General features: G+C 38.3%; 2 protein-coding genes across 3 annotated transcripts; both read right to left on the bottom strand.

Moving 5' to 3' along the window:
• Positions 1-11,249: 11,249 nt before the first annotated feature.
• On the bottom strand, positions 11,250-12,419 carry LOC148020842 (uncharacterized). Of its 2 annotated transcripts, XM_087699466.1 has the most exons (5): positions 12,286-12,419; positions 12,154-12,210; positions 12,003-12,071; positions 11,837-11,917; positions 11,250-11,596 (listed from the first exon to the last, which is right to left on the bottom strand). In XM_087699466.1, exons 3-5 carry the CDS (start codon positions 12,054-12,056, stop codon positions 11,336-11,338), a joined length of 396 nt encoding a protein of 131 aa, XP_087555592.1. In that variant the 5' UTR covers positions 12,057-12,071; positions 12,154-12,210; positions 12,286-12,419; the 3' UTR covers positions 11,250-11,335. The 2 variants fall into 2 exon arrangements, with proteins under 2 accessions (XP_087555592.1, XP_087555593.1); XM_087699467.1 differs by having other exon boundaries at positions 12,154-12,419.
• A 4,733-nt stretch (positions 12,420-17,152) lies between these two features.
• On the bottom strand, positions 17,153-18,590 carry LOC148020843 (heat shock cognate protein 80-like). The gene is made up of 4 exons (XM_087699468.1): positions 18,186-18,590; positions 17,949-18,073; positions 17,552-17,877; positions 17,153-17,420 (listed from the first exon to the last, which is right to left on the bottom strand). The coding sequence occupies exons 1-3, from the start codon at positions 18,194-18,196 to the stop codon at positions 17,765-17,767; spliced, it is 249 nt and encodes an 82-aa protein (XP_087555594.1). The 5' UTR covers positions 18,197-18,590; the 3' UTR covers positions 17,153-17,420; positions 17,552-17,764.
• Between the last annotated feature and the right edge of the window lie 7,029 nt (positions 18,591-25,619).

The following is a 25,619-nucleotide window of genomic DNA, read 5'->3' on the forward strand; positions in this document are numbered from 1 at the left end:
GACAAGCAGCATACAAATCACCTGCAGTGTTATTGGCGGCTCTCATACGCCACCCATGCTCTACATCCATAGGCCATCTGTTACTCTCATAAACTCCACAAACTATGAGATTAATCTCTGAACCATGATCCACTAAAGCAACATAAGGCACCTGTTTCTCTCCAATTTTTACCATCGTCTCTGTAGTTGCCCTAGCCCAATGACTCCGCGAAAAGTGACTACGCGGTATCAAGACAGGCTCATCAGTTTCAGCATAATGCATAGGCTGAACCCTCTTCTCTATCTGTGGAAAAATAGAAGCATTCTCAACCAAAACCTCATTCTCATCCTCATCCAACTCCCCAATCAAAACTCCCTGTGTATCAGTAGTAGGCAATGCATGTCTTTTCCTCTTCAGAACCTCTTGAAACTGATCTTGAAACTCTCTTTTCGAGATGCCCAAAACCTCAGAAATAGTAAAAGTCACCTCACTGCCAAGTATCTTGTCATTAAAGATTTTCTTCATGTCTATAGATGTCTCAATATCGGACATCAATCTAAACCCTGGCTGCTTTCTCTCTCTAGGCTCTTGCCTCTTTTCTCTCTTTTGAGCATCTTCCATCTGTCGTTCTGGCCCTGGTCTCAAAGACGGTCCTGCAGTAGGTGGAGTAACAAACTCACCCCCTCTAGTCTTCTTAGCTGCACTTGGATTTTCTTCATCCCTCTTACGCTTCTCCTCAACAAGTACATTTGCTCCCTGAGACTTAGCCAAGTAGGCATAAATAGAGTACCTGTCAACAGGCGAATCCCAACCTGTCTCAGATCTGATGCTAGAGCCTGCACTAGTCAAAACAGTTTGCTGAATTTTTCCCTTGTTTGCAGTCTCCATAGCATAAGTCCATAGTGCTGACTGATTCTCTGATCCCTTCTCAATCTGGACTCTATATGCAGAAGCATCTCCTCTAGCTGTCACATAAGAAGTACGCGCAGCCATGTCATCCACTAACTTCTTCATTCCGCCTTTCCCAAAGTTGGTAGCAAGCGAAGCTCCTGTTTCAGTCAACCAAATCTTACCATCTTGTCCCCAATATACCAAATTCTTCCTCCTTGCATCCTGAAAAGATTCACAATCCCTACAATGCTGATGGTCCATACTATCGCACCAAATACATCTTCGATCTCTCCTAGGTGCACTAGGAGCACTCCTAGGTGCACTAGGAGCACTAGAAGAAATAGTAGGCGCAGTCAAAGAAAACTGCTCTTTCAATTTTCCCATCAACTCTGCTTTAACTGACTCCAGTGTCAAATCTGTTATGCCTTTAATTATATCATCAAGAGAGGTAGGCACCGACGGAGTGGATGGTTTTGGAGCAGAAGGAGCCGACATCGCTCTTGGAGCAGGAGGAATAGGAGGAATAGAAACAGTAGGCACTGGCATAGGCCAAGAAACTGGCTGAGGAGGAGAAGAAATAATAGAGATAGAAGCAGGCATAGGAGCAAAAGACGGTGACGGTGTCATAAAGCCATTTTGTAGGCGGGTCTTCCATATCCTCCTCTTGGTCAAAGTCGAGATTGCATCCTGAGCATCTTGCCAATCCGTTTTAAGACCCATAGGCTTCGTGCAATCCTCAAGAAGCTATCCCAATTCTTCCTGAAGAGTAGGATCTGCAGCTTGTAAGAAAATCTCAACTTTTTCAACATCCAATGCTCTTTGTTCAATGGCATCAAGCTGACTATACCTCTCTTCAAATTCTCGAATCAACTCTGAAGCAGCTAGACCTTTGTTTGGCATGTAGACCCACTCTCGGAATGACCGCCGTGTAGCCATCCCAAAGTCCTCAAGGAAATACTCTTCTTTCAGGGCCTTTTTAAAATCTTGCCAATGTGAATTTTGAATAAAAAGATCAATCACTTTTGCCCTCAAGGCGGGTGTGACAAGACGAAGGAAATACTTACTCATAAGTCCAGTTGGAACTCCAAAAAACCCCATCTTGATCTCATATGTCTTCAAATATGCTGAAACATTACGGCCATCAAATAGCTTCTTCTCATTCTCAACTGCTTCAATCGCCTTAGTCGCGCTGATTGCATTCTCCTGCTCCAAACATAGTTGCCTTTGCTGAGACAACTGTTGTTGATGCAATTGCTGCTGTTGCTGCATATACAATTGTGTCTGCTGATTTTGAAGCTGCATATACATGGACATATTCTACAAAATCTGCTTTAGATCATGTGTTGAAGTACTTGACGTAGCAGTCAATGATGGAGCTGAAGTAGAGGATGCAGCTGGAATTGTAGAAGAGGCTGAAATGGATGCTGAAGTATCTCCCATCCTGAAATTTCTACGACGCTTTCACATCGGGTTCACCAAAGATGTCAAAGGGTTTTCGAAAGCAAAGTCGCGACCATAAAGGACCTTGACTAATTTCAAGATAGAAGATCAATCAAGCATATTCAAACTTCATTCAATGTACCCTCAAGTCATGAGTGAACTGTTCTTATTTACTGTTGTCTATTGTTGTTAAAACAGAGTAGCCAAAAACAATGTCTCTGTGTGATTTTCTTTTAATAAAGAATTACAGTCCTGTCTGTGTTATGAAACAGTCCTTCTTTTGAACACTCCTTCAGCAGGCCACCTTCTTTTCTCTATTGTATTATGCTCCAGAAAAGTTATGATGTTGAAATTCTACTGCAATTCTTGAATGAACACAAATATTAGTGGTGCAAACATGGGATATTGCAAAGAGGAAGCTTGCAGCCCATTGGGACAGTTGGCATCTTCCCTCACTATATAGCAGTGATTATGAAAAGTCCACCTCAAACAGCTCAATTTCACCCTTGATCCATGGCAGAAGAGTCATTTTGAGGTGATTTATCTGCAGGCTCTTCCATCATGACCACATCCTCTTTGTTGCTGCCCATTGGTACTACTTCTGTACCACTTGACATATTTGAAGCACCATCATCATCAACTATCTTTACTTCCGCTGGTAGTTGCCCTGATTTAAGTGCCTTTTCAAGCCTGGTAACTTCCTCCAATGTTTGAGAGTTTGCAATAGCAGCCTTGATAGCCAGAATCTGCTCCTTGGTTAGACCAGTTTGTTTAACTTCTTCAGCTTTAGGAGGAGATTTTTCATCAGGTATTTCACCAGGCACAAATGTCTTTGCAAGAGGCAGTTTCACGTTTAGAGATTTTGCATCCTTCCTACTTGAGAAGAATCATTATCAGGTTGCTGATCATGCGGTTCGTAAGGTCCCTGCTCATAGTAATTTCTACTATAATAACCTGACAGTCCAAAACCCCTAGATGATACACTCTCAAAATCTACTAAGTCATCCAACTGCTTCATTCTCCCTTGACTACGGCTTCTTTTTGGTTCAAATTCTCTCGAAAATTCGCCATCTTCTTTTTGGAGAGAGTGATCTGATTCATCATCAGCATAATCAGGAGGTATATTATTCCATTCCCCAGCTGTCCTTGAACCATTCTGCTTCCTATCTTCTCGCGCTAAACTTTGCAGCAATCTCTTATCAGCAAGCTGAACCTGCTGCAGCATGTCATCCTCAAGTCTTTGCTTTCTTTCACCCTGCCATGACGTATTATTTAATTCCAGTGCCAGATGTAGTTTACTCCCTTGATCAGTACTTTTCCTTCCTTTCCCATCTTCAACTGTACTCTCCACCTTCCTGGATCTCTCTGTATTGTTCTGGACTATTTTATGCAATTCCAGAAATGCATTTGACTGTGGATTCAGAGGTTGAGAGTGAGAGACAGTTTTCCTTTGGGAAGGAGCCTGCACCTCCTCCTCCTTTCATCACATCCCTTTACTTCAGGAACGTTCAGCACAGTTTCTTTGAAAGAAGCAAGCACAGAATCTGGAACTTTTCCCCATCCTTTTGGCATGATCGCTGGGCAGTGCACGTCTCTGAATTTCCTCCACGCTCACAGGGCACCATCATTCTTTTTTTTCCCTCCAAAAATCCCCCCATTTGAAAATAGTCATCCCCTTCTTGCTTTTTTTTTCCCTTCGGCTCCTCTCACAATAGCCTCAGAAAAGCGGCCTTCTCCCAAATTTTCACATGTCCTTCAGGAGGTGGTTGTAAGATTCCAGTTGGATGTGCATTGTCCCAATGAGCAGACTGTCCACTGGCACTGTTGTATGTGAATGAACCTCTTGAAGGACCCAATCTGCGAAGTGGTACCACAAACTGTGAGAGAGTCTCGTAGCTTGCGAGTACTTAGGAATCACCACCAGTAGTGTAGTTAAATGTTCAGTAACGATAATGTCTTCAGGCTTTACCACAGAAGATATGTCACGAACTGCCAGTCTTCCAGTTTGTTTTCGAAGTATCGCATTCAGCTGACTTTTGACATTGTTGTATTCAGCAACCCTGACCTTGAGATCATCTTCGAGCTTTGTAACATTGTCCTGTATTGTATCAACAATCTCCCTTAATGGGGTCATTAGAGTGTTTATGTTTGATCCCATGTATCCAAATCCCAAATGTTTGAATCCACCAAGGGTTTCTTATAGCCTAGCTTCATTAGTGGTGTCATCCAACTAAAAGAATCCTTGAAGAGCTTCAACATCTGAAGTAATCAGGTTAATGATATGGCCAGAAGCAAATTTCTTCTTTCCCTCATGAGTCAACCGCAATGTTTTATGGAATACAGCAGCAATCATAGAAGATCTAATGCGGAAGCTAACATGCATGACATTCTGAAAATATTGAGCTTCACAAAGAACTCCACCAACCACACCTACGAATATCAAAGCACCATCTCCTTTGAGCTGTTGATCAAAACCTCCTCGTCTAGGTTGACTGACCACTTGGCAAGACATGCCAACTAGAGCATTACAGACAAATTCCTCTTGCTCCAAACCCCTCTTCACTATACTACACACACAGAACAAAAATGCAAACACGATGACTAAGTATGTACAAAATATCAACTCCCACACACACAACTTTTGGGTGAATTTCACACCTCGGATACGCAGCAGTACGACAACGTCCTGGGAGTAATAGTTTTTTCTCATATGTTTTTACGGTGTATCCATTGAAAATACTTTGTGTTTTTAGTATATTTCATATATGCCTAGAGTTGCTAGGAAATATGTAAAAAGAAAAGAAAAAGAATTGATGATTGCATGTGTTTTGCAGGAAGAAGACCGGATAGATGGTCTCTATGATGGCCTTTCATGCTCAAATACCATGGAATAACTTTTGGTATTGCTAAATGCTAACAATCAAGAGTTGTCATATGTCTTCCATTCTTAGGTGATTTATTGTGAAATTGTTGATTTCGTGCTTCAAAAGAATTTGGGTGCTCAGGATTCTTTGCTGACATATTTCAAGGAAAAGATTTGGGTGTTGCTGTTTATACATAGCAAAATTTGTGTTTACTAGGGTATTTTCATCGAGGGTTGAAATTTGCAGGTTGTAGCAATGAAGCCAGAGTTCAGAAAAAATATAAGACAATTGACAAGAAGGTTAGACCAGTTGCAGGACCGCTTCCTTTTTGGACAGTGATGAGATAATTAGGAGAGCTGCTATACAACCTCCTTTGTGAGATCCTACAGGTATCCAACATAAGTTTTCAACTGATACATTGAAAGAGATGAAGATTGGGACCAAAGATTTTTTGCTTTCCGAAGAGGTAACATGTTTTGAAGAGATGTTATGCAGACATGAAATTTTCTTTCTTTCTTTCCACATGAGATTGGATGCATTGATTCTAGGGTTGTGACACCTATGGTTATTTTTACCATTCCGCATGTCCCTTGGAATCTACGGCCTATTCGTATGTCGAGGGCTCACTTTCCCAAATTAGTAGAGCTTTTGAATGAGCGAATTAGGATGTGGATTCTAGAGCTATCTTCAGCTCCATATTCCAATAGATGGTTCACAGTTTCTAAGAAGAATGGAAAACTCAAATTCATATAAGACCTACAGCCAATAAACAATGTCACTATTCGAAATGTTGGTGTATGACCTATTGTGGATGAGTTTGCTGAAGCTTTTCCTGTGGATGTGCTATCTATTCACTCCGTGATCTTTATTCCGGATATGATCAGTTCTAGCTCACCCTTGAGAGCGGAGATTTGACTACGATGAAGACACCTCTAGGCCTTGTCCAAATGTGTACACTTCCACAAGGAACTACTAATTCGGTTGGCCATATGATGAATGGGATGAACAAGGTTCTATGAAATTTTATTCCTGAGCTTACTATGCCTTTCATTGATGATTTACCTATAAAGTGTTGCTTAGAAGAAGGAAAATATGATTCTTTAGATGACCATGGATGTAGATTCTTTGTGACTTCACATATTAGAGATGTTGAGAAGATTCTTTGAAAACTAGAGGAAGTAAATTTGACCTTGTTAGGGTGAAAGTTTATTTTTGGAGCAAGAGAAGTTTTGATTGTTGGTTATATGTGTGGATATTATGGCAGGAAACCTTCTCCTACGAAGGTTGATGCCATAGAGAAGATTGCGGAGACTCGCTCTTCCACTGTGGAGGTTCGCAGGTTTCTTTGAGCTTGTGTGTTTTATCTTATTTGGACTCCTCATTTTGCTCATATTGCAAATGATCTCTACCATCTCTTGAGGAAAGAGCAACGTTTTTCTTAGGAGATAAAATATACTAAAGCCATGCAAAAATTGAAGAAATTATTGAGATCTTCTCCGACTCTTCGAAAGGCAGATTATGAGTGTGGAAGACCTATTTTTCTTATCGTTGATACTAGTCCTATCGGCATTGGATGGGCTGTTGGCCTAGACGATGCAAGTGGGAATAGGTATGCTATTCAGTTTGGTGCGAAAGTCCTAAATGGGTGGCAATGTAGGTATTCACAGATTAAGAGAGAGCTCTTGGGAGTTGTCACAGCTCTCAAGAATGACAAAGAGTACTTCATTGGAGCTGTTGTAGTGGTTGAGACTGATTGTTTGCCTCTTCGGTATGATCACGAGTTGTTCTACTCCAAATATTGCCATGCTTAGGTGGATTGGATATATAAAATCCATGAATCTTGAGTTTAAGCACATAGCAGGTAAAGAAAACCCAAAAGCCGATATGCTTTCACGAGCAAGATATGATGATATGGATTTTTCTTGCATTGATGATGTTGATGGTTGATCTTTCAGCCATGCATGCTGATCATATTTGTCATGTGTTTGCTTTGGAAGGCTTTGATGAGTCTTTGTATATAAGAGAGTATTTATATATTGGATCTTATTTGAGTACCATGTCTAGAAACGATGGATGGACTGATGCAGACTTCAAAAAAATTAGAAGAAAAGCTTATGGTTTCTTCTTGCAAAGTGGGCTACTTTGGAATCATCCACAAAAGTGAGGAGGTCAGCCATTGAGAGTTTTCTGTGTGATAGAGCTTCACATGTACAGATCATGAAAGAATCCCATGAAAGTCTTTGGGCTGGGCGACCTATGAGAAGATCAAAGAGCGCTATTGGTGGAGAGACATGTATAGAGATATCTCATAGTTTGTTAAGATATGCCCTGATTGTCAATTGTTCTCTTCAGTGAGACATAGAGATGAGCTTCATCCTACCTACCTGTTATGTATTCATTACAAGTGGGTTCTTGATTTGATTACTATGCCTGTTGATTTATGGTAGATGCGCTACATTGTTTTGGCACGAGAAGGTCTCACAAATCAAGTGGAAGGAAGAGCATTACAAACGAAATCTACTTCAGTAGTTTGAAAGTTTCTATTGGAGGATGTTATTTGCAGATATGGATGTATTGGAAAAGTTACTGCAGATAGAGATAATTTGGATGCTGATGACGCTAGTGAGTTTTTCTCTCGCCTTGGCATTAAACTTTCTTTGAATTCGGCATATAATCTGGAAGGCAACGGGAAGAGCGAAAGAGGCCATCCGCCAATCGTGAAAGCCTTGGCCAAAGCATGCGGTGGATGGGTTGGGGAGTGTTCTATGTTATTGCCTTATGCCTTATGGCTTGATCACACTATTCACAGTGTGACTACAGGTTATATGCCAATTGAGTTGATGTATGGACAGGAGCCAATAATGCCTACAGAGACTTGCACACTTACTTGGAGTGCTTTACCGTGGCAGCAAGAAGAGATGACTAGAGAAGATCTTTTGGCTCTTTGTATTCGTTAGTTGGAGAGAAGACCTGAAGATATTGAGAGAGAAATTCAAAATCTCAAAGAGGCCAAGATTTGGAACAAAGACCACTTTGATAGTAGATACAGATTGAGACCTAAAGAGATTAAGGAAGGAGATTAGGTGTTGGTCTATGACAAAAGTCTGGACAACCAGTATAATGCTATCCACAAGGTTTCTAGACGATGGTTTAGGCCCTATTTAGTGTAGCATGTCCATGACAATGCTACATATTCCTTAGCAGAGCTTGATGGTACAGACTTGCGAATTCCGATTACAGGGAAGAAAATCAAACTATTCAAGAGAAGAGTTGATGAATCCTATGCAGTTGGGGAGTTGGATGAAGTGATTTATAATGGACTTGAGCCAAGAGATGATGAAGATGAAGATGTGAACATTGCATATGCTTTTATAGAAGATGAAGAGATTGCAATGACCATTGAGCTTGGCAGCGATGAGGATGGTAGCTGTTGCCCATCCGCAGGATGTGTAGGTTTGGAGGGGGGGAAATATCGTGATGCTACGCATCCACCACTACAAATCTGAGGATGGAGTTTTATGCCAAGAATTTGAAAACATTAGTTAGTATCATTAGGAGTTTATTTTCCATTGTGTGTATCTTTTGTGTTTGTGTTTGCATGAGGCACGAGCACATGTAGTTAGGTTAGGCACAATTTCTTCAATGCATTCACAAAAAAAAATTGTGGGAGCATCGCTCGATTGATTGCATTGCATGGATCCAACATTGTAAACTTTCTCGAATCATGAGTGGATGAGCACAAAGATTTGTTTCAAAGCATATTTTCTTGTAAGGGCACAATGCATGACTCAAGGCAAGAAGTGATGACATTGTAGCTTCTTTGGATACATAATCTCCCATTTACTGTAGACAAAGATGCTATAACTTGTGGAATCTCATCAAGCTCAAATGCAACAAATGTTTCCGCAATAAGTCTCCAAAATGCTAGGAACATAACACCTCGCTACAAGATGCTCCCTTCATAAACCATCTTAAACACCCTTCTCTTGTCATGGAAATTCATGGGAAATTATGTTTTGAAGAAAAGCAATGCTAGTGACTCAAGAAAAAGCTAGAATGCAAGAAGACGAGGCTCTTTTGGCAAGATCATGAATATGGATCTCTATCCTTGAGAAGTAATATTGACTTCAACAAAAGTGTTTGTCACATCAACAAGATCCTCAATTCTAAAGAAAACTTGGACCAATGTTGATTTTTCACTCCCAGCTCTTCCTATCTTATTCTCATCAAACTTCCTTTTAGAATTCAGAAAGGCCTTGATGGAAATCGAAATAAAGTTCAGAGTAGAGCAAGATGAAATGAAAGGGCACATGAAAATGTAGTGGATGGAAACTTCACCCAAGGCACCTAACCACTTTGATTTTCACTACTAATTACTGTGGCACCGAAAATGATGCAGGGACAATCTTGGCATTGTGAAGGGAACTCATAGTTATTCCCAAACTAATACATCTTTTGCGCATCTTGCCATTATGTCAAAACAAAGACATCAATAGATGATCACTTGGAAGACACATGAATGCAGGAGCTAAATATTCAAAGTCCACCTACCCTACCTCTGGGCTGACTTCAACCTCCTGATGATCGTGGATTACTAGCATGGATAAGAATAAACTCTTGGTATTTTTGCTGTAAAGCATTACGGGCAGATTGATGATGAAAGCCTTGATGCAACTAAGCTTCAGAAAAAACGACAACACTACAGCAACAAATAGAGGAAATTTTATTGAATGCTTTTGAAGGCGATGTGAGTAATATACTTATCGACGTCAAATAAAGTTTCTCTGAAGCCTTCATGTGGAAAAAGCTATGAGCTTTTATGTAGCCGCGTGAAGGCGACACTATTCATGGAGGTATAACCAGTATAAAATGACCAACTTGTTTACTGCAACGGGGGGGGAATGGAAGAGATGAATCAGAGAAGACTGCAATGAAATGAGGCCGTGAGGAGAAACGACAACGAAGGAGGAGGGAGGAAGACAGATGTTGAAGGTGGCGAGTTGACAACGCCTGTAGAAGACTGCAACGATGACAACAACGGGGTGAGCTAAGAAGACACTGCGGTGATGGACGTGTTGAAGGGCCGACCTCCAATTGTATAAGCCACTGCAATGATAAATGAAGCTTTGCAAAAGACGATGCCATCATCTTCAGTTTCGGTGGTTGCCATGCGCTCTACTACCGAGCATCTTCAAACACTTGCATGTTCGTGACCGCCTCCTCACTGTCTAGGGTTTGCAAAGCATGGAGGCGCTTCCCGCAGGGAATGAGCCCAGGCCGGAGGACTAGTAAGGTATTCGAGTACTTTAGATGCCGTATAGTTTAGAAGTAACCAAAGAGTGTTTGCGGAAGGTCGCTCTATGCCTGTCTGACCTTTACCCATCCTCTTCACCATTTGGATGACCCTTCCCATGGGAACAAACTCCTCCGACTGTGCGATCCTAGTGGCCACCTTGAATTACCGTTTCTCACTACCATCCCTTCAGCATGGCGACACAACTGATAAGTTGGGTAAGGTTTATGGACATATGGAAAGAATGCTTTGTGAAGATTGTAATGGCCACAACTGAAGATTGAAGGCTGCAAAGAACGTGAGAAATCTGATCAACAAGACAAGAAACTCTAATCCACTTACTATATAGGAAAAAAAAGAGAATTTGCTAGTTATATTTCCACATAACTAGAAAGAGTCTAATATAGGAAAAATCAAACTTTACCAGATTGCCAATCTAGAAAGATAGTTTCCAATATAGAAAGATTTTTCTAGTTAATTTACTATATAGAAAGCTTTTTTGGTTAGCTTACTATATAGGAGTTTTATCATAACTATCTATATAGTAACTTTTTTAAAACATTACTACATAGTAACTTCATAAATAGAAATAATCTATATAGTAACTTCATCAAAAAAGTTACCATATAAGAAATTATAACATATAACATCTATGTAGTAACTTTATCATACAACTTAGCATATAGGAGGGATATAATGATATAACAAAATCTCATAGAATGACATTTTTATATCTTTGATATAAATAACAATAGAAGAATACTTTATTTAAAAAGTGATTTTAATAAAGTAAAAGTGAATAATAGATTTTTTGCCAATGTCCACAATACAAAAGTGGCATACTATAATGTGAAATCCAAATCGTCCCTATTCTACTACATTAACATCATCTAGGCTTAAACTTCCAACGACTGTATCTTTGATTATAACTCGTTTTTGAACCACTAGCCACTGTACTATAGCCTTTCTCATGGCATCCACATTATGCTCTGTACGATTTGTAGTGAAAGTGGGATCTCTCTTAATGATGTTAAAAGTGGATTTTAATGATGTATATAGCTCATCCACCGTAGCAATATCCAAGTACTTTTTTAAGATTGTTTCTTCATCCACCTCACTCAACATACTCTGCAATTCCAAAAAAATGATTTTAGCAAAAACAATTTATATTTACATATTTAGCAATACACACGTATACTAAATAAACACAACACATATAACTTGAGAGGATTGGCATTTATCAAGTGTCTTAGCATGGCTCCTAGCTAGCCGCACATTGGAGTTTTCAATCCCCTATTAAGCATCATAAAAGGGTTAAATTACCAAAATAAAGACATCCATATTTATCTTAAGATACACTCAAAATACCTTGGATTTATTATGATTCTCTATATCCCTTGAAGCTTTTTTCTTCATTTCCTTCATGTTATCTTTCATCTTTTCACTCCACTATAAGATAAAAATAAATTGATTAAACAAAGATAATATTTAGTACAAACTATAGAGATAAAAAGAATGAGAAATATCTTAGTACCTTTGGGATTCGCTTGCTTTTTCGATTTACAGCTATAACATTATTTGCCAACATAGTGTTCTCCTCAATCTATAATTTAAAAAAATATTATTAAATTATAATATGATATATATTAATATTTAATTTTTACAAAGCATTGAAGATAACTAACCTATGTAGCCTGTATAAGAAGGTCGGTAAATGATTTATAATTCTTGAGCATGTCATCCTTAAAAGAAAATGAAACATGTTAGTAAAATTATCCAAAGATTTTATTAAAAATAATTATGAATATCATGCTCACCGTATCAAAATTCTCATCATTTTTTTTGTGATTTGAATCATCTTGTGTATGTGACGGTAGTTCTGGACGATAAGCATCCTCTACCTCCATCTTGTTTGAATGAAAACTCAGTAATCAAATAAAAAACATAAATATTCCAAAAAGTAGTGATCAGTGAGGTGCATTATAGTTTTATTGACAAACCTCTATTGTGCCACATGCATTATGATCCAAACCCTCATTTTCTTCATTGTTAAAAGCTTGGGATTGCTGCAATGTTTTTTTTTTAATATAACAAAAAAGCGCAATTTATGTCAGTACAGTTATATAAATCAAATCATAATTCAAAAAAACATTATTCTAAAATGAAAATAAAGTATTATTTGAAATAAACCAGTTGAACTTCTTGATCATCTTTAGCATCTTCTCCAACTATAGAAGTAGTTGATTTCTATAGTTTTATTGACAAACCTCTATTGTGCCACATGCATTATGATCCAAACCCTCATTTTCTTCATTGTTAAAAGCTTGGGATTGCTACAATGTTTTTTTTTTAATATAACAAAAAAGCGCAATTTATGTCAGTACAGTTATATAAATCAAATCATAATTTAAAAAAACATTATTCTAAAATGAAAATAAAGTATTATTTGAAATAAACCAGTTGAACTTCTTGATCATCTTTAGCATCTTCTCCAACTATAGAAGTAGTTGATTTCTATAAAAAAAAGTTGATTTGTAAGGAGCATAAAAAGTAAAGTAAGTTCTAATACATATTAAAGAGAGTACCATAGAGGAGCTCTCTGATAAGTGTCTCATCTTTTGTTTCTTGAATTTTCTATTTGTTTGCATATTTCAAAGGAAATATAGATAGATGTCTTCTTTTCTCCAAATATAAGTTGCCCCTAGAAACTCAAGTGGCTTAATCTCATGATGCTTAGACTCAATGTAATCTTTTATCTCTTGTTGCAAGTCAAGCTTATGTCGCAAATCTTTATACTTTTCTTCCACATATTTCACCCAACGTCTTACAGTAGCTTGATTTGCACAATAAATTTGGTTTTGTGTACTACGATAATATGTTATGAGATATTTTCTTCCATTATTCTTATCAGGATTGCGATTGTTTGATGGTGGAGGCAAAAATATCTGCTCATATGTTGGTGTATCTATAGCCATGACCTCATTAGAGGCCATCGTAAAATATAACCTGAAAAAAAAAACATACAAGTCAAATAAACATAATATTTAAGATAGTAATCATTCACAAAATGGTAAATATTAGTTGTAAAGATATATGAAACTTGGATTGATCTAATAAAATAAATGTTTTTAAAAATACTTACATTTATAAGCATGTATATAGTCTATAAAGACATGTCTTTTTTGCATAAATTTAGGATATCCATGACACTGGAAAATCACATAATTCTCTAGAGGATAATATTGCTCTCCTGCTTTTCCTTATCAACCATCCATGTATTATTGTGATACAACAAATCGAGTCCCTCGTGCAGTTGTGCTCCATAAAAACTTTCCATAAGTTATTTTGATTGTGATCTTTCTCCAACCATGCTAATTTGCATTCTTTTTTTTCTCTATCCACTTCACGTACCACCGCATGTTTGGTTAAATTGTTATTCATATCCATATATGCCAACACAATATCATTTTTCTCTAGCCATGGAGAAATACATCCAACTTCACCTACTTGAAGGTGTCTCATCCTTGGTGAGAGATCTTTTATTTCATAAGCAATAAGCTTATTAGTGAAAGGGAGAAGCATACACTTGTGCAATAGTGAGCTTACAAGCCTTACACAATCCCAATCAAATGAAAAACGTTCTCTCTGTAACACACTCATTCCTATAGTTGGTTCAATAAGTAAGCACTCTTTATTATCTTTTACTGTGATACACTGTTTATAATACTCTGCCCCAAAGAAAAGCATGATCTCTCTATTCCATTGAACTCTATAGTTTCAATTAATTGTTCCTCATCTTGGGCCATAGTCAAGTTTGGATTTTGTAAACCAATCCTCCTATGCATATTACCAAGTAAATCTTGGCGGCTATGATGGTAGAAAGTACTTCTACTAACCATCTGCCATCCTTGATTAGTTTTTGAGCACTTGTATAAGCATGAGCATCTTCTCATATCACTTGAGGAACTTGCCATCTGTGCCACAAGAATACCATTCAATTAAAACTTTATATAATCTCTTAACAAATTTAGTTTTCAAGCTTACTTTTCTAAGCATGGTTAAACATCTCCTCAAACAAGAGATTACAAAATCCTAGTTAGATAGAACAAGAATGTATGTCCTAGTAGAGGTGTTTGTACAAAAAGGAAGGCCCATCACAACAGTTATCCTTTCCCAAAGCATGGTTAGACATCTCCTCAAACAAGCAAAGGAGATATTACAAAACCCTGCTTGGATAGAAAGATTGTGTCCCTAGGGCCAAAAAGACCCATCACGATAGTTATCCTTTCCCAAGCATGGTTAGACATCTCCTCAAACAAGTCATTTTAGGATGATTACTATAGGAAAATCATGAGAATTCCTCATTCCAAAATATCATAGAATTTTCATGAACATACCCTTAAGTAGAGTGCATTAACATTCCATGAACATACCCTTAAACATGCTAAATAATCATATTATCAACGTTTTCAATGCATCAAGATGAATATATTGTGAAATTTTCACAAAATTAAATGGAATCTATGATTAACATAGCACTGATCTCAACATTATTGAAGGTGTTGGTTCTCAAGCTACTTATTGGTCCTATTATCCTTGATTAGGATTGCAACCATCAAATTCCTCAAGTTTTGTAAAAGAAAAGTAGGGGATCTTTATGTGGTTCTAAAAATTTTTAATTCCTAGAAATATTAAGATACTAAGATAGTCAATGGTCTTTGTATTTATTCCATGCAATGAGGATTATTTTTTTAGGCTAGATGACCTTGGTTATCTATTCATAGGACCAATAATTTCTCATGATAAACTTCCCTTCTATAAACTTTTTCTAATCATATTGTAAATCACCAAATATAAACATTTTGATGAACTTAAGTTCTTTTGTCCTCTTTGACATCTTGAGATCAATGGCAAGTTAGTTAATTTGGCTAAAGTTTTATAAAGAGATGGGGGTCCCATCATCCCCATTTTGGGCTCCAACAACTTCCGCTTTAGATCCAAATATACTCTAGATATCTACATCTTTTCTAGGAAATTCATTGTGTCTCCTCTATATATTTGGGATGGATATTGGCAAATACTGGCATATAACGACCAATCTAATACGATATGCCCCATTATTCCTATGTCATCAAAACACCTTATAGTCAATATATACAAACTTGACTTAGGCACAAGGCTCTAGTCATTAACACTATATCTAATCAATATTACTGACTCCCATAGTACTCTTATATTACTTTTCTTATAAGTCAAACGCTCTTCGGAGATGTAACACAACATAAAATAACTTGATACTTTGGGACAACCCCATACTCCAAATCTAGCAGGTGGGATCCTTGGCATTAAGGAAACTCTCTCGAGTGAAATTATTTGGGTTACATGTCTATAAACCATAAGGTTAAGTGTACTCGTTCATTTGAAAGCAAGGAATCTTCATGGATGTTATAGAAAAGAAGTAGGTAGACTAAATCCCTTCTACCCCATGTATTCTCTATAGTATGAAGGTAACATATTGTATTCTATTGGTTTTCAAGATGAGATTTCTTTCTAGATGCAAATTTATATTGGGACCAACCCCTTATAATTTGTGGGTATAAAATATGTTGGGGGATGCAACTAGTATCAAAGTAGGCATTCAAGGAGCTTCTTCACTCCTTGCTTCAACCTCAGAAGAAGAGCTTGACTTGAAGCTTTCATGGTAGCCCACTCTTCATCATTCCAAGGTGTGCATTGACCTTTCTCGTCAAATCTTGTTTGAGGGCTTCAAGGAGATCTATTGAGCATTGATTGATGGTCATTGAGCTTAGGAGCAATAGTAGAATGACTGAGCAGCTAGTGCACTTTGCGTTGATTTTCAATGCATCAAGACGAATATCTATCGTGAAATTTTCACAAAATTGAATGGAATCTATGATTAACATAGCACTAATCTCAACATTATTGAAGGTGTTGGTTCTTAAGCTACTTATTGATCCTAGTAGAGGTGTTTCTATGAAAAAGGAGTTACAAGAAAAATATCAAGGACATACATTGATGGGCTCATTTTCCAAGCAAGGACATACATTGGTGGTTAGACATCACCTCAAACAAGTGATACTTGGAGCTTGCTATAATAAACTTATGCTCAAGAGAAAACCTTGCATAAAAAGCAAACAAGAGAACCCTAAACCCTACTTGGATAGGAAGATCGTGTCCCTAGGGCCAAAAAGGCCCATCACAACAGTTATCCTTTCCCAAGCATGGTTAGACTCCCTCCTCAAACAAGCAAAGGTCACTAATTAAGAGACATGTAATCTTCAATTTTAAATTCTCTTATGCAACAAAAGTGTACCATTGAAAAAAGTTAAATTCTCTTATGCAACAAAAGTGTAATACTATCTAAGGAATCTTGGAGATTTCACTTATCAAATGTTTTGCATTTCTATTCTTAGTTGTTTCATAAGATCCATCCCATAACCATACCTTAAAAAAGACCAGTATCACTCCATAATTAGCTCTTTAGAAAAAAAACAATTTCAATATCATTGTAAGACATAGAGGAATTTAATTGAATAGATAGTGAACCATGGAAATCTACATGAATTGATGTACAAAAGTGAACCTATTATATACATTAGTATACAATGCATGCGAATGCTCAAGCAAAATAATTGCCATAATTATTTTTTTCATATTGCAATTGATGAAATCACATCCTATTATCCTTCGTGTTAGGTAATTCAAAAACTCCCCTATTATTATCCTTAATACCATAACATTAAAACACTTTAGTTAAAAAAACATTTCAAACTATATATTTTTTAATTATCCTTAGTCAAGTTTGGTTATACATGGCTGGAGTTGGAGGCATAATGAGCGGTCGAGAGACGCAAGACGTCAAGAGCTAGGCCTTCGTTGGGAGGAGCTGGCCGTTGGTAGGAGTTACTTTCGGGAGGAGATCAATTCTTTCCTGAATTGGCAACACAAGAACCCCCAAAATTAGGCAGGTGTGTTAGAGAAAATATAAAGACCTTACAAATCAAGCAATCACGCGCGTGACCAAGTGTATAATAATGAGGAAGACGAGTATAAAGTCCTTACAAAGTTTCTCTAGTTCGAATGCCTCTGCCAAACTGGCTCCCCTGGATGTTCTCGTGCCGTTTCTTCAGGACAATGCCGATAACTCCCGCGACTACCATGCCCAGACTTTGACGGGGGAGGACAGTAGAACGATGGTATTTATGCGCCCAGACTTTGATCACGGGGGAGGGCCACGCCACGCCCAGATTTTGGCGGGGGAGGGCGCCCAGACTTTCACGGGGGAGGGCCACGCCACGTCGACGATGGCCGTGAGCTGCGCCCAGACTTTGATCGACAGGGGAGGGCCACGCCACGCCGACGATGGCCGTGAGCTGCCAGACTCATAGCTGCAATGCTGCAAGCTCAAAGAAAGGGAAGACAGCAATGCTTCAAACCGTAGAAACTCGGATCCGCTTACCTGCTTTGGTTATGCCAATACCGCTATCGATAATGGTTAACGTATTAGAGGCCTCATCGGGAACAATGTGGATAAAGAGCTCCGGCTGGGAATCAAGTTTGCTCTTATCCGTCAGGCTCTCAAACCTGATCTTGTCAAGCGCTTGACAAGACAATGCATGTAAGGAGCTTTGCGCATTATTCAGAAATAGCATGGCACAACACAGACCAAAACTACACAGGAAAAAACAATGCTTACATCTGATGCATTGCTGATAAGCTCGCGCAGGAACATCTCTTTGGTGCTGTAGAATGTGTTGATAATAAGGCTTTACTTTGATCGACGGGGGAGGGCCACGCCACGCCATGCCACAACGATAGGGCCACGCCGACGAATATGGTAATCAGCTGCTACACTTGACGAGGGAGGGCAGTAGGTCGATGGAGTCCCGACGGGCGGAGAGCTTATATACCGAACGATGGCAAAGAGTAGGAGAACGACAGCGAAGTACTACCGGGGGAATATGGTGGAGAGTAAGAGGACGAATATGGCCGTGAGCTACCAGACTTTCACGGTGGAGGGCAGTAGGTCGGTGGAGTAGTCCCAATGGGATCAGAGCTACCGAACGATGGAGGAGTGTAGGAGTACGTCGGGCTGGGAGAGCTGCTGGCTGACGATCAGTGCAATTCGCTCTTACGATCAGCTATCGCGCGGCACTTGCTGGCAGGTGGGGCGCCACTTATAACAAGGCCGCCTGCTAGCCGGCGACGCCGACAGCGCGCGCCTAGTAGCATGCGTCGCGCGCCCAATCAAACCAGGCCGATAGATGTATATATTGGGTGCCAAGCTGATGATCACTGTTGAGGAGAGAGCGCGCGCAGGTCACTGATCACAGTGCTAGTGCACAGGGCGCGCTATATTTGGGCACTACAATATTGATTGCGAGAGCGAAGCTGGAGGGCGGGAATATGCATGAGAGCTCAAGGCGGTTCAAACCAGCTCCAGATCAATTAAAAAAAGAGGAAGAAGACAGATCAATTAAAAAAAGAGGAAGAAGAGGAGGTGGAGAATTAATTTGGCGCCAACGTTCCTCTTGCAGGTCAATATTAATGTCATTAAAGTCATTAATGACCTTGCAAATAATAGTAGTGTGACTTGCAACTAGACCTAGCGATGAAGAGGACTTTAACATGTTTTTATTTATCAATGTGGGGAACTAATGAAGAAAAACCCATGTTAAGGACCCATTTTCATCAAATTTTGTACTAGATAATACTAGATACTCCTAGCTCCATTATTCATAGATTTTTGAAAGAAATATTTATATTGTCCATGGTTACATGAGATAATTAATCTAAAGTCACACACACACACGTGTATATATAGACATGCAAAAAGAATTTATAAATGTGATGAGTTTTTCCAATGAGGTATTGTAAAAATTTCATAGCCATAAAACTACATTTGTTTTCAATTTAAATGTGCATTCAAAATCTTGATTTATTAAAACTTCCCTTTTAAGTGCTTATGCAGATTAAGATATGCTATCCTGAATTAAGAGACTTGAAGCATTGCATAATAAATTTCCATATCCACAAGGACACTCACAACATTTGAGATAAAATATAAAAAACCTTTGAGAATGAGGTAGAAGGAAACTTTGTGTTATAGTTGGGGGTTAGATCCAATTGTATCACATTGGGGTAGATGGTTGAAGTAGGGGCCACAAATGTTGGAGGTTTCTCACAGGCTAGGGTCCTTAAGTACTAGTAATTGTGTATGCTCCTTGGGGGTGTGTCTCCCTATCTGTGATGTGATTTGTGTGTATGTTGGTATAATCAGAAGCCAATCTTCACGGGGTGTATATAGCCATCAAAAAAGTTTTACTAGCGGTTGTAGATACTTGCGTATTATGATGAATGATGGATTAGGAAAGTTTCTTAAATTTCTTACCAAATCAGTTGATTGAAGGCAAAAGGTCTCTAGCATGAAACATATATTGATCCAGTGGGACTTCCATGGCCTACTACATATACTTGTGTCACAAGTATCTACAACACTCCCTAGTCATTATCCATGTCGCCCTTACAAGTAGAAGTTATACCTTGTTCAATTCCATTTCCATAAATAAGATTCAATGCATATTATGATCTTGCATTGAATTTACAAGAACTTGGGATAAGCATGAGGAAGACTCCTTCAACAAGCCTCTGGCAAAAAGGCTTCTACATAGCAGGCCTATGGTAAAAGGGCTACTTGCTCTACGACCTAATCAAGATAGGAAAGTCAACATGTGGCTACCTTATCCAACTTTCTACACTTTGATAGAGCTATCAAAAGTGACAAGCAATTCGGAGCTCAAGTTGCTACTAAGGATGTGGACTATAGCACCCCTAATTTATAAATATGTTTTCTTGCATTGAACCGTCAAGGTTGCACCATTCAAAGCTTGACTACTGATGGTGTCATGTATGCTAACATCCTTGCCTGTTGCATGCTTGTGTGCCTTACCAAGTGGACTTTGGTGAGCCAAGGTTCATATGCCATGTCAAAATTGGAACTTAATTTCTTGATGTGTTTGAGAGATTGGTGCAAAATTATCATTTTGAAAGACTCTTACACTATAATCATGGCAATGTAATATGGGGTATAGAGAGATTTTCTTGGATGCCATTATAATAGTGTATCTAAAATTGATTGCACACATAAGGACTTGGATTGTGCACTTGTAGGTGATTGTAGATCACACTACACGAGTGATTCAAAGCACTACACCATTGATTTCCCAACCTTTGCTTGCCAATCAATGGCATAGCAGGATAGTGCAAGGGATTAGGTACCTAAGTTTTCTTTTGCGTACATAGTCAATAATTTGACAATATCCATAATTACTCTTAAGATTATGATGTGGTATACTATAATAGAGAGTGGTGGTTATATATGTGGTATACTATCTCTTGCTTATTTAGTGTAATGAAGTAGTTTATATGTGCAATGTATAACTTTTGAAGTTAATGGGTACTAATGGCTAGACAATCTAAACATTCATAACTTGGTCAAGTGCAAATATGCAAATGAGGTGAGGATCAAATAATTGCAACTAAACCACATAAGGGTATTTCTCATATTTATACTTAGAGGGGTTTGATCTACTTAAATATGGCTTCTTTAAACATAAATTTGTTGGAATATTTGTATGCTTAAGATTTTCCATATTAGCATAAGATATCCCATAACTTATGTAAGGATAGCTAGAGTTGCTTCTTGCAATCTTATTAGGCAAGATTGTTTGCATGACTTACAATACTCTTCTACATGGTATTTACATGGCATTTCCAAAATTTAAAAAGAATACCATGTGCTCATTTGTGCTTCCGAAATATTAGGTATAATATAGTAAATAGTTGCCTCGGTAAGGAAAAGTTCTTTTAATTAGAAGCACTTGGCCTCCTAGATAAGGTCATATAGAATGGATATTGCATGCTAGATGCCTTTGCTTTCAACTCTATACTTCATAGCCTTTGAGAGAGAGAGAGAGAGAGAGAGATTATAATTCTGGCAATGGTAGGTTATCTTCATAGATGAAGACGAGTGTTTCATAGTTAGATAGCTTAATATCCCATTTTTTAAATATTTTCTTTGACTCAAATTATGTATATAAAGAGCTCATCTCATTGATGTTTCAATATATGGAGAAAGGTGGAGGGAGAGAGAAACTTTCTTATTAAGATAATTCATCGTATGATAGAATTGACTCAATGTGTGTGTGCACGCATGCGTACATTTGTGTCTCTGTGTATAAAATAGTTTAAAAAACATTATTGAAATGTAGCTTGAAATCTACGATGCAATTTCTAAGACATATATTTTAATATGTGGTTTAAAATATGAGGTCATGAAAGGCTGCTTAACGTTATATTTATTTTCCTTTTGTTTATGTGAAGAATATGTATACATGACACAAAAGCTTCTTGATGCTTGATTGACATTATTGTAAAAGTATGATATTACACACATGGTTTAGTGAAATTATTGTAAAAAGAATGCACTACATATATGGTGTTTTCTAACTTTTGTGCGATTAGTGTTACAATCATTTTACTGTTTGAGCCATAAAACCCAAAAATGATGTTTATGTGTGAACCCTCTAGCACTAGTTGTGCCTAGAATTATCATTATGGGCTTAGGTGTGTGGGTGTGGGTGTGTTATTTAGGTATACATGTATTTGTATTTTGAAATTGAACTTAATATAAAGATATGTACACGTGCATGTATGTCCATAATATGTTTGGATACATATGTGTATGTATGTGGATCGTTTGTATAGACATGTATGAGTGGCATTGTATGGATGTGTATGCATGTACCTATAAACATGCACATATACTTGTGTATACATGCATGTGTAAGCAAGTATACAAGAAAGGTTATGTTAGTAAAATAATCCATTGCCTAGTTGAAGATACAGCCATAACCAATGTAGCACGTTCATAATCTTTTTTATTTACCGAATGTTATAGGAAAATAATTTTCTAGTCAAAGGGCAAGATAAGTTTCTAGTCAAAGGACATCAATTTACTAGTTATATCTAGGAAAATCCTATATTCTTAATTGACTAGAAAGATTGTATGTAATTTGCTAGTTACAGAATAGTAATTTACTAGTTATAAGTAGTGAAACATGAAATTTCCTAGTTATCTTGGTATTGTTACTAGTTTTACAACAAGTTACTATATAATGTTACTAGGTAGGGCTCCAATTTTCTAGATAGTAACTAGAAAAAGGGACTTACTAGTTCGAAGAACCTCATGGCCCCCAAAATTTCTAGTTATAACTAGGAAATGTTGCATCCTTACTAGTTTGGTTGAGGTTCTTACTAGTTATAATATGAATTTTCTATATAGGAAGTGATTTAGAGTTCCTTGTGCAAGATGCGATGTGCTAGTAAAGGCAACGGTGGACTGTGTTATGGGCTGTGGAGATAATCTAATCTTGGGAGAACAGCGTAATGAAGCACCATGGACAACTGCAAAAAGTGAATGACGGATTTATCTTGGAGGTGATGCTGCCTACCACAATTGACACTAGACTATGGTTTAATGAAGCTATATACTATAGTCGAAATATAGGAGACGAAGCATGGCAGATGACAACACTGACACGATGGAGAAATCAAGGAAAGATGGCTAGGATTGAATGAGGGCTACGTTAACCTTAAACTATCCTTCTAGAACCACGATGTGATGCATTAGTCCTTAGCTTGTATGAAAAAGGATGATAAAGGAAGATTAGCTCTACATGTGACATTGCAAGGTGGTGACAATATCAGCTTGTTTCTGAGAAAGATGTTCTAAAGAAAAGTTGACGGTATGCTAAGAGACATAATTGACAGATGATTTTTGACATCGAGAAGTGCTTAAAAATACCAAAAATTCCGAATTTCAAGGGAAAAATAGACTTCATCAAAGGCGGCAGCTATAATCAGTATGATTTTAAGCGGCAATGTCCAAAAGTGCTTTAAAGACCCACGGGATGACGGTTGGTGAATTTTCATAAATTTTCAGCATGTCAAACGGGATTTCTGGAGATGTCCGGCAGTATGGGACTTGTCAAGATTGTGGGAGAGAAGGAAGGAGTCTCACTTGTAGCTTTCTTGCTTGCACAATGGGGGAATACACACACAAGTGGAGGCTGAAAACAGTTTTCCTCTTCTTAGTTGTGTAAGCCAAAAAGAACTCTAGTATATAGAAATAGAAGAACCCTATATATGGGTCTCAAACAAAACTCAACTAACTAAGGTGGCATACTAACTGAGTCACGAACTAGAGTAGATAAGGATAGCTGTCATCTAGCTATTATTCATGGGCAGTGTACCAACCGCATCTACAGCTAACAAGTCTGTGACATAAATGCACAACAGTCACCCTGGCATATAATGAGTGGAGCTCGATATCTCAACACTCCCCCTCGAGCTCAATCCCAATTCTTGGACACCAAGCAGGTCTCTGAACTTACACAGCTTCTCTACGCCCAATGCCTTCGTGAATATGTCAGCTACCTGATCCTCTGTGCTGACATAAACTAGATCAATAAGACCTAGTAAAACCCTCTCCCGCACATAGTGATAATGCACCTCAATGTGCTTTGTTCTAGCATGATAGATTGGGTTATTTGCCAAGTGTATACTGCTCATGCTGTCACAATAAATGACAACTGGCCCATCTCTAGGCTGATGCATATCATAAAGTAGCTTATGCAACCAAGCTACCTCACATGCAGCCATTGTTGCACCCCTGTACTCAGCCTCTGTGCTCGACAAGGCAACTGTAGGCTGTTTCTTGCTGCTCCAAGTGACTGCAGCACTCCCAAAAGAGAACACATATCCACTGGTAGATCGTCTATCAGAAATACTACCAGCCCAATCAGCATTAGTGTATCCATGCAACTGTATCTAAACCCCAGTCTCATAAAATAGTCCATACTGCAATGTGGACTTCACATACCTGAGTATGCGTCTAGCCGCATCCAAATGCGGTTTCCTTGGAGCTTGCATAAACTGACTTACCAATCCAACAACATAGCTCAAATCTGGCCTGGTAATAGTCATATAAATCAAACTTCCTACTATACGTCTGTACATAGTAGGGTCTTCGAGAAGCTCACCTGCATCTGCACTCAGCTTCACATTCTGCTCCAAAGGAACTGAAATAGGCTTACAGCCTGTCATCCCATATTTGGACAGCATGTCCAATCCATACTGCCTCTGCAAGAGCCATATCCCACTTGGTGATCTAATCATCTCAATGCCCAACAAATAACGCAGCTCTCCCAAATCCTTCACCTCAAACTTCTACTTCAATACCATTTTCACATGAAGGATATCTTCATCACTATCACCTGTGATAATCAAATCATCAACATAAATGACAAGCATCATATACATTTCTCTGTTTTTCTTACATAAAGTGAGAAATCTACCTTGGAAATCTGAAAGCCAATAGTGACAAGATACTGTCCTATCCTGTCAGACCATGCTTTAGGTGCTTGCTTCAAGCCATACAAGGCTTTCTTCAACCTGCAAACAAACTCAGGATGAACAGCATGCACATAACGTGGTGGCTACTCCATATATACCTCTTCTTGCAAATCACCATGCAAGAAGGCATTCTTTACATCCATCTGATGTAAAGACCATTCCTTTGATACAGCCATAGCAATGACTGCTCTTACGGTTGCCATCCTTGCAATCAGAATGAATGTTTCTTCATAATGAATGCCATATGTTTGTGCATACCCCTTGACTACTAATCTTGCCTTGTATCTGTTCACAGAACCATCTGCATTGTGCTTCACCTTATAAACCCACTTACAATCAATTGCATTCTTATCTTTAGGCAAAGGTACCAATTCCCATGTAGCATTTGCTTCCAAGGCATCCATTTCTTCATCCATGGCTTTCTTCCATTTTTCTTTTCCCATGGCTTGCTCAAAAGAAGTGGGTTCTGGTTCCTGTATCACTTTGACCATATAGGCATAGTGAATGGCTGTAAATCCATCATATTTCAGCCTATCCACAGGATACCTAGCTCTGGTAGACCTGTGCAAAGTAGGTTCACTCCCAGGTGTTCTCAAAATATCCATGGTCTTCCTTACTGCTAGAAGACACTCCAGGTCCACTAATATTTTGTGAC

This window comes from Lygodium microphyllum, chromosome 18 (genome assembly GCF_053477565.2).
Source record: "Lygodium microphyllum isolate KBCC chromosome 18, Lygodium_microphyllum_v1.1.10, whole genome shotgun sequence".
In the NCBI taxonomy this organism is placed as follows: domain Eukaryota; kingdom Viridiplantae; phylum Streptophyta; class Polypodiopsida; order Schizaeales; family Lygodiaceae; genus Lygodium; species Lygodium microphyllum.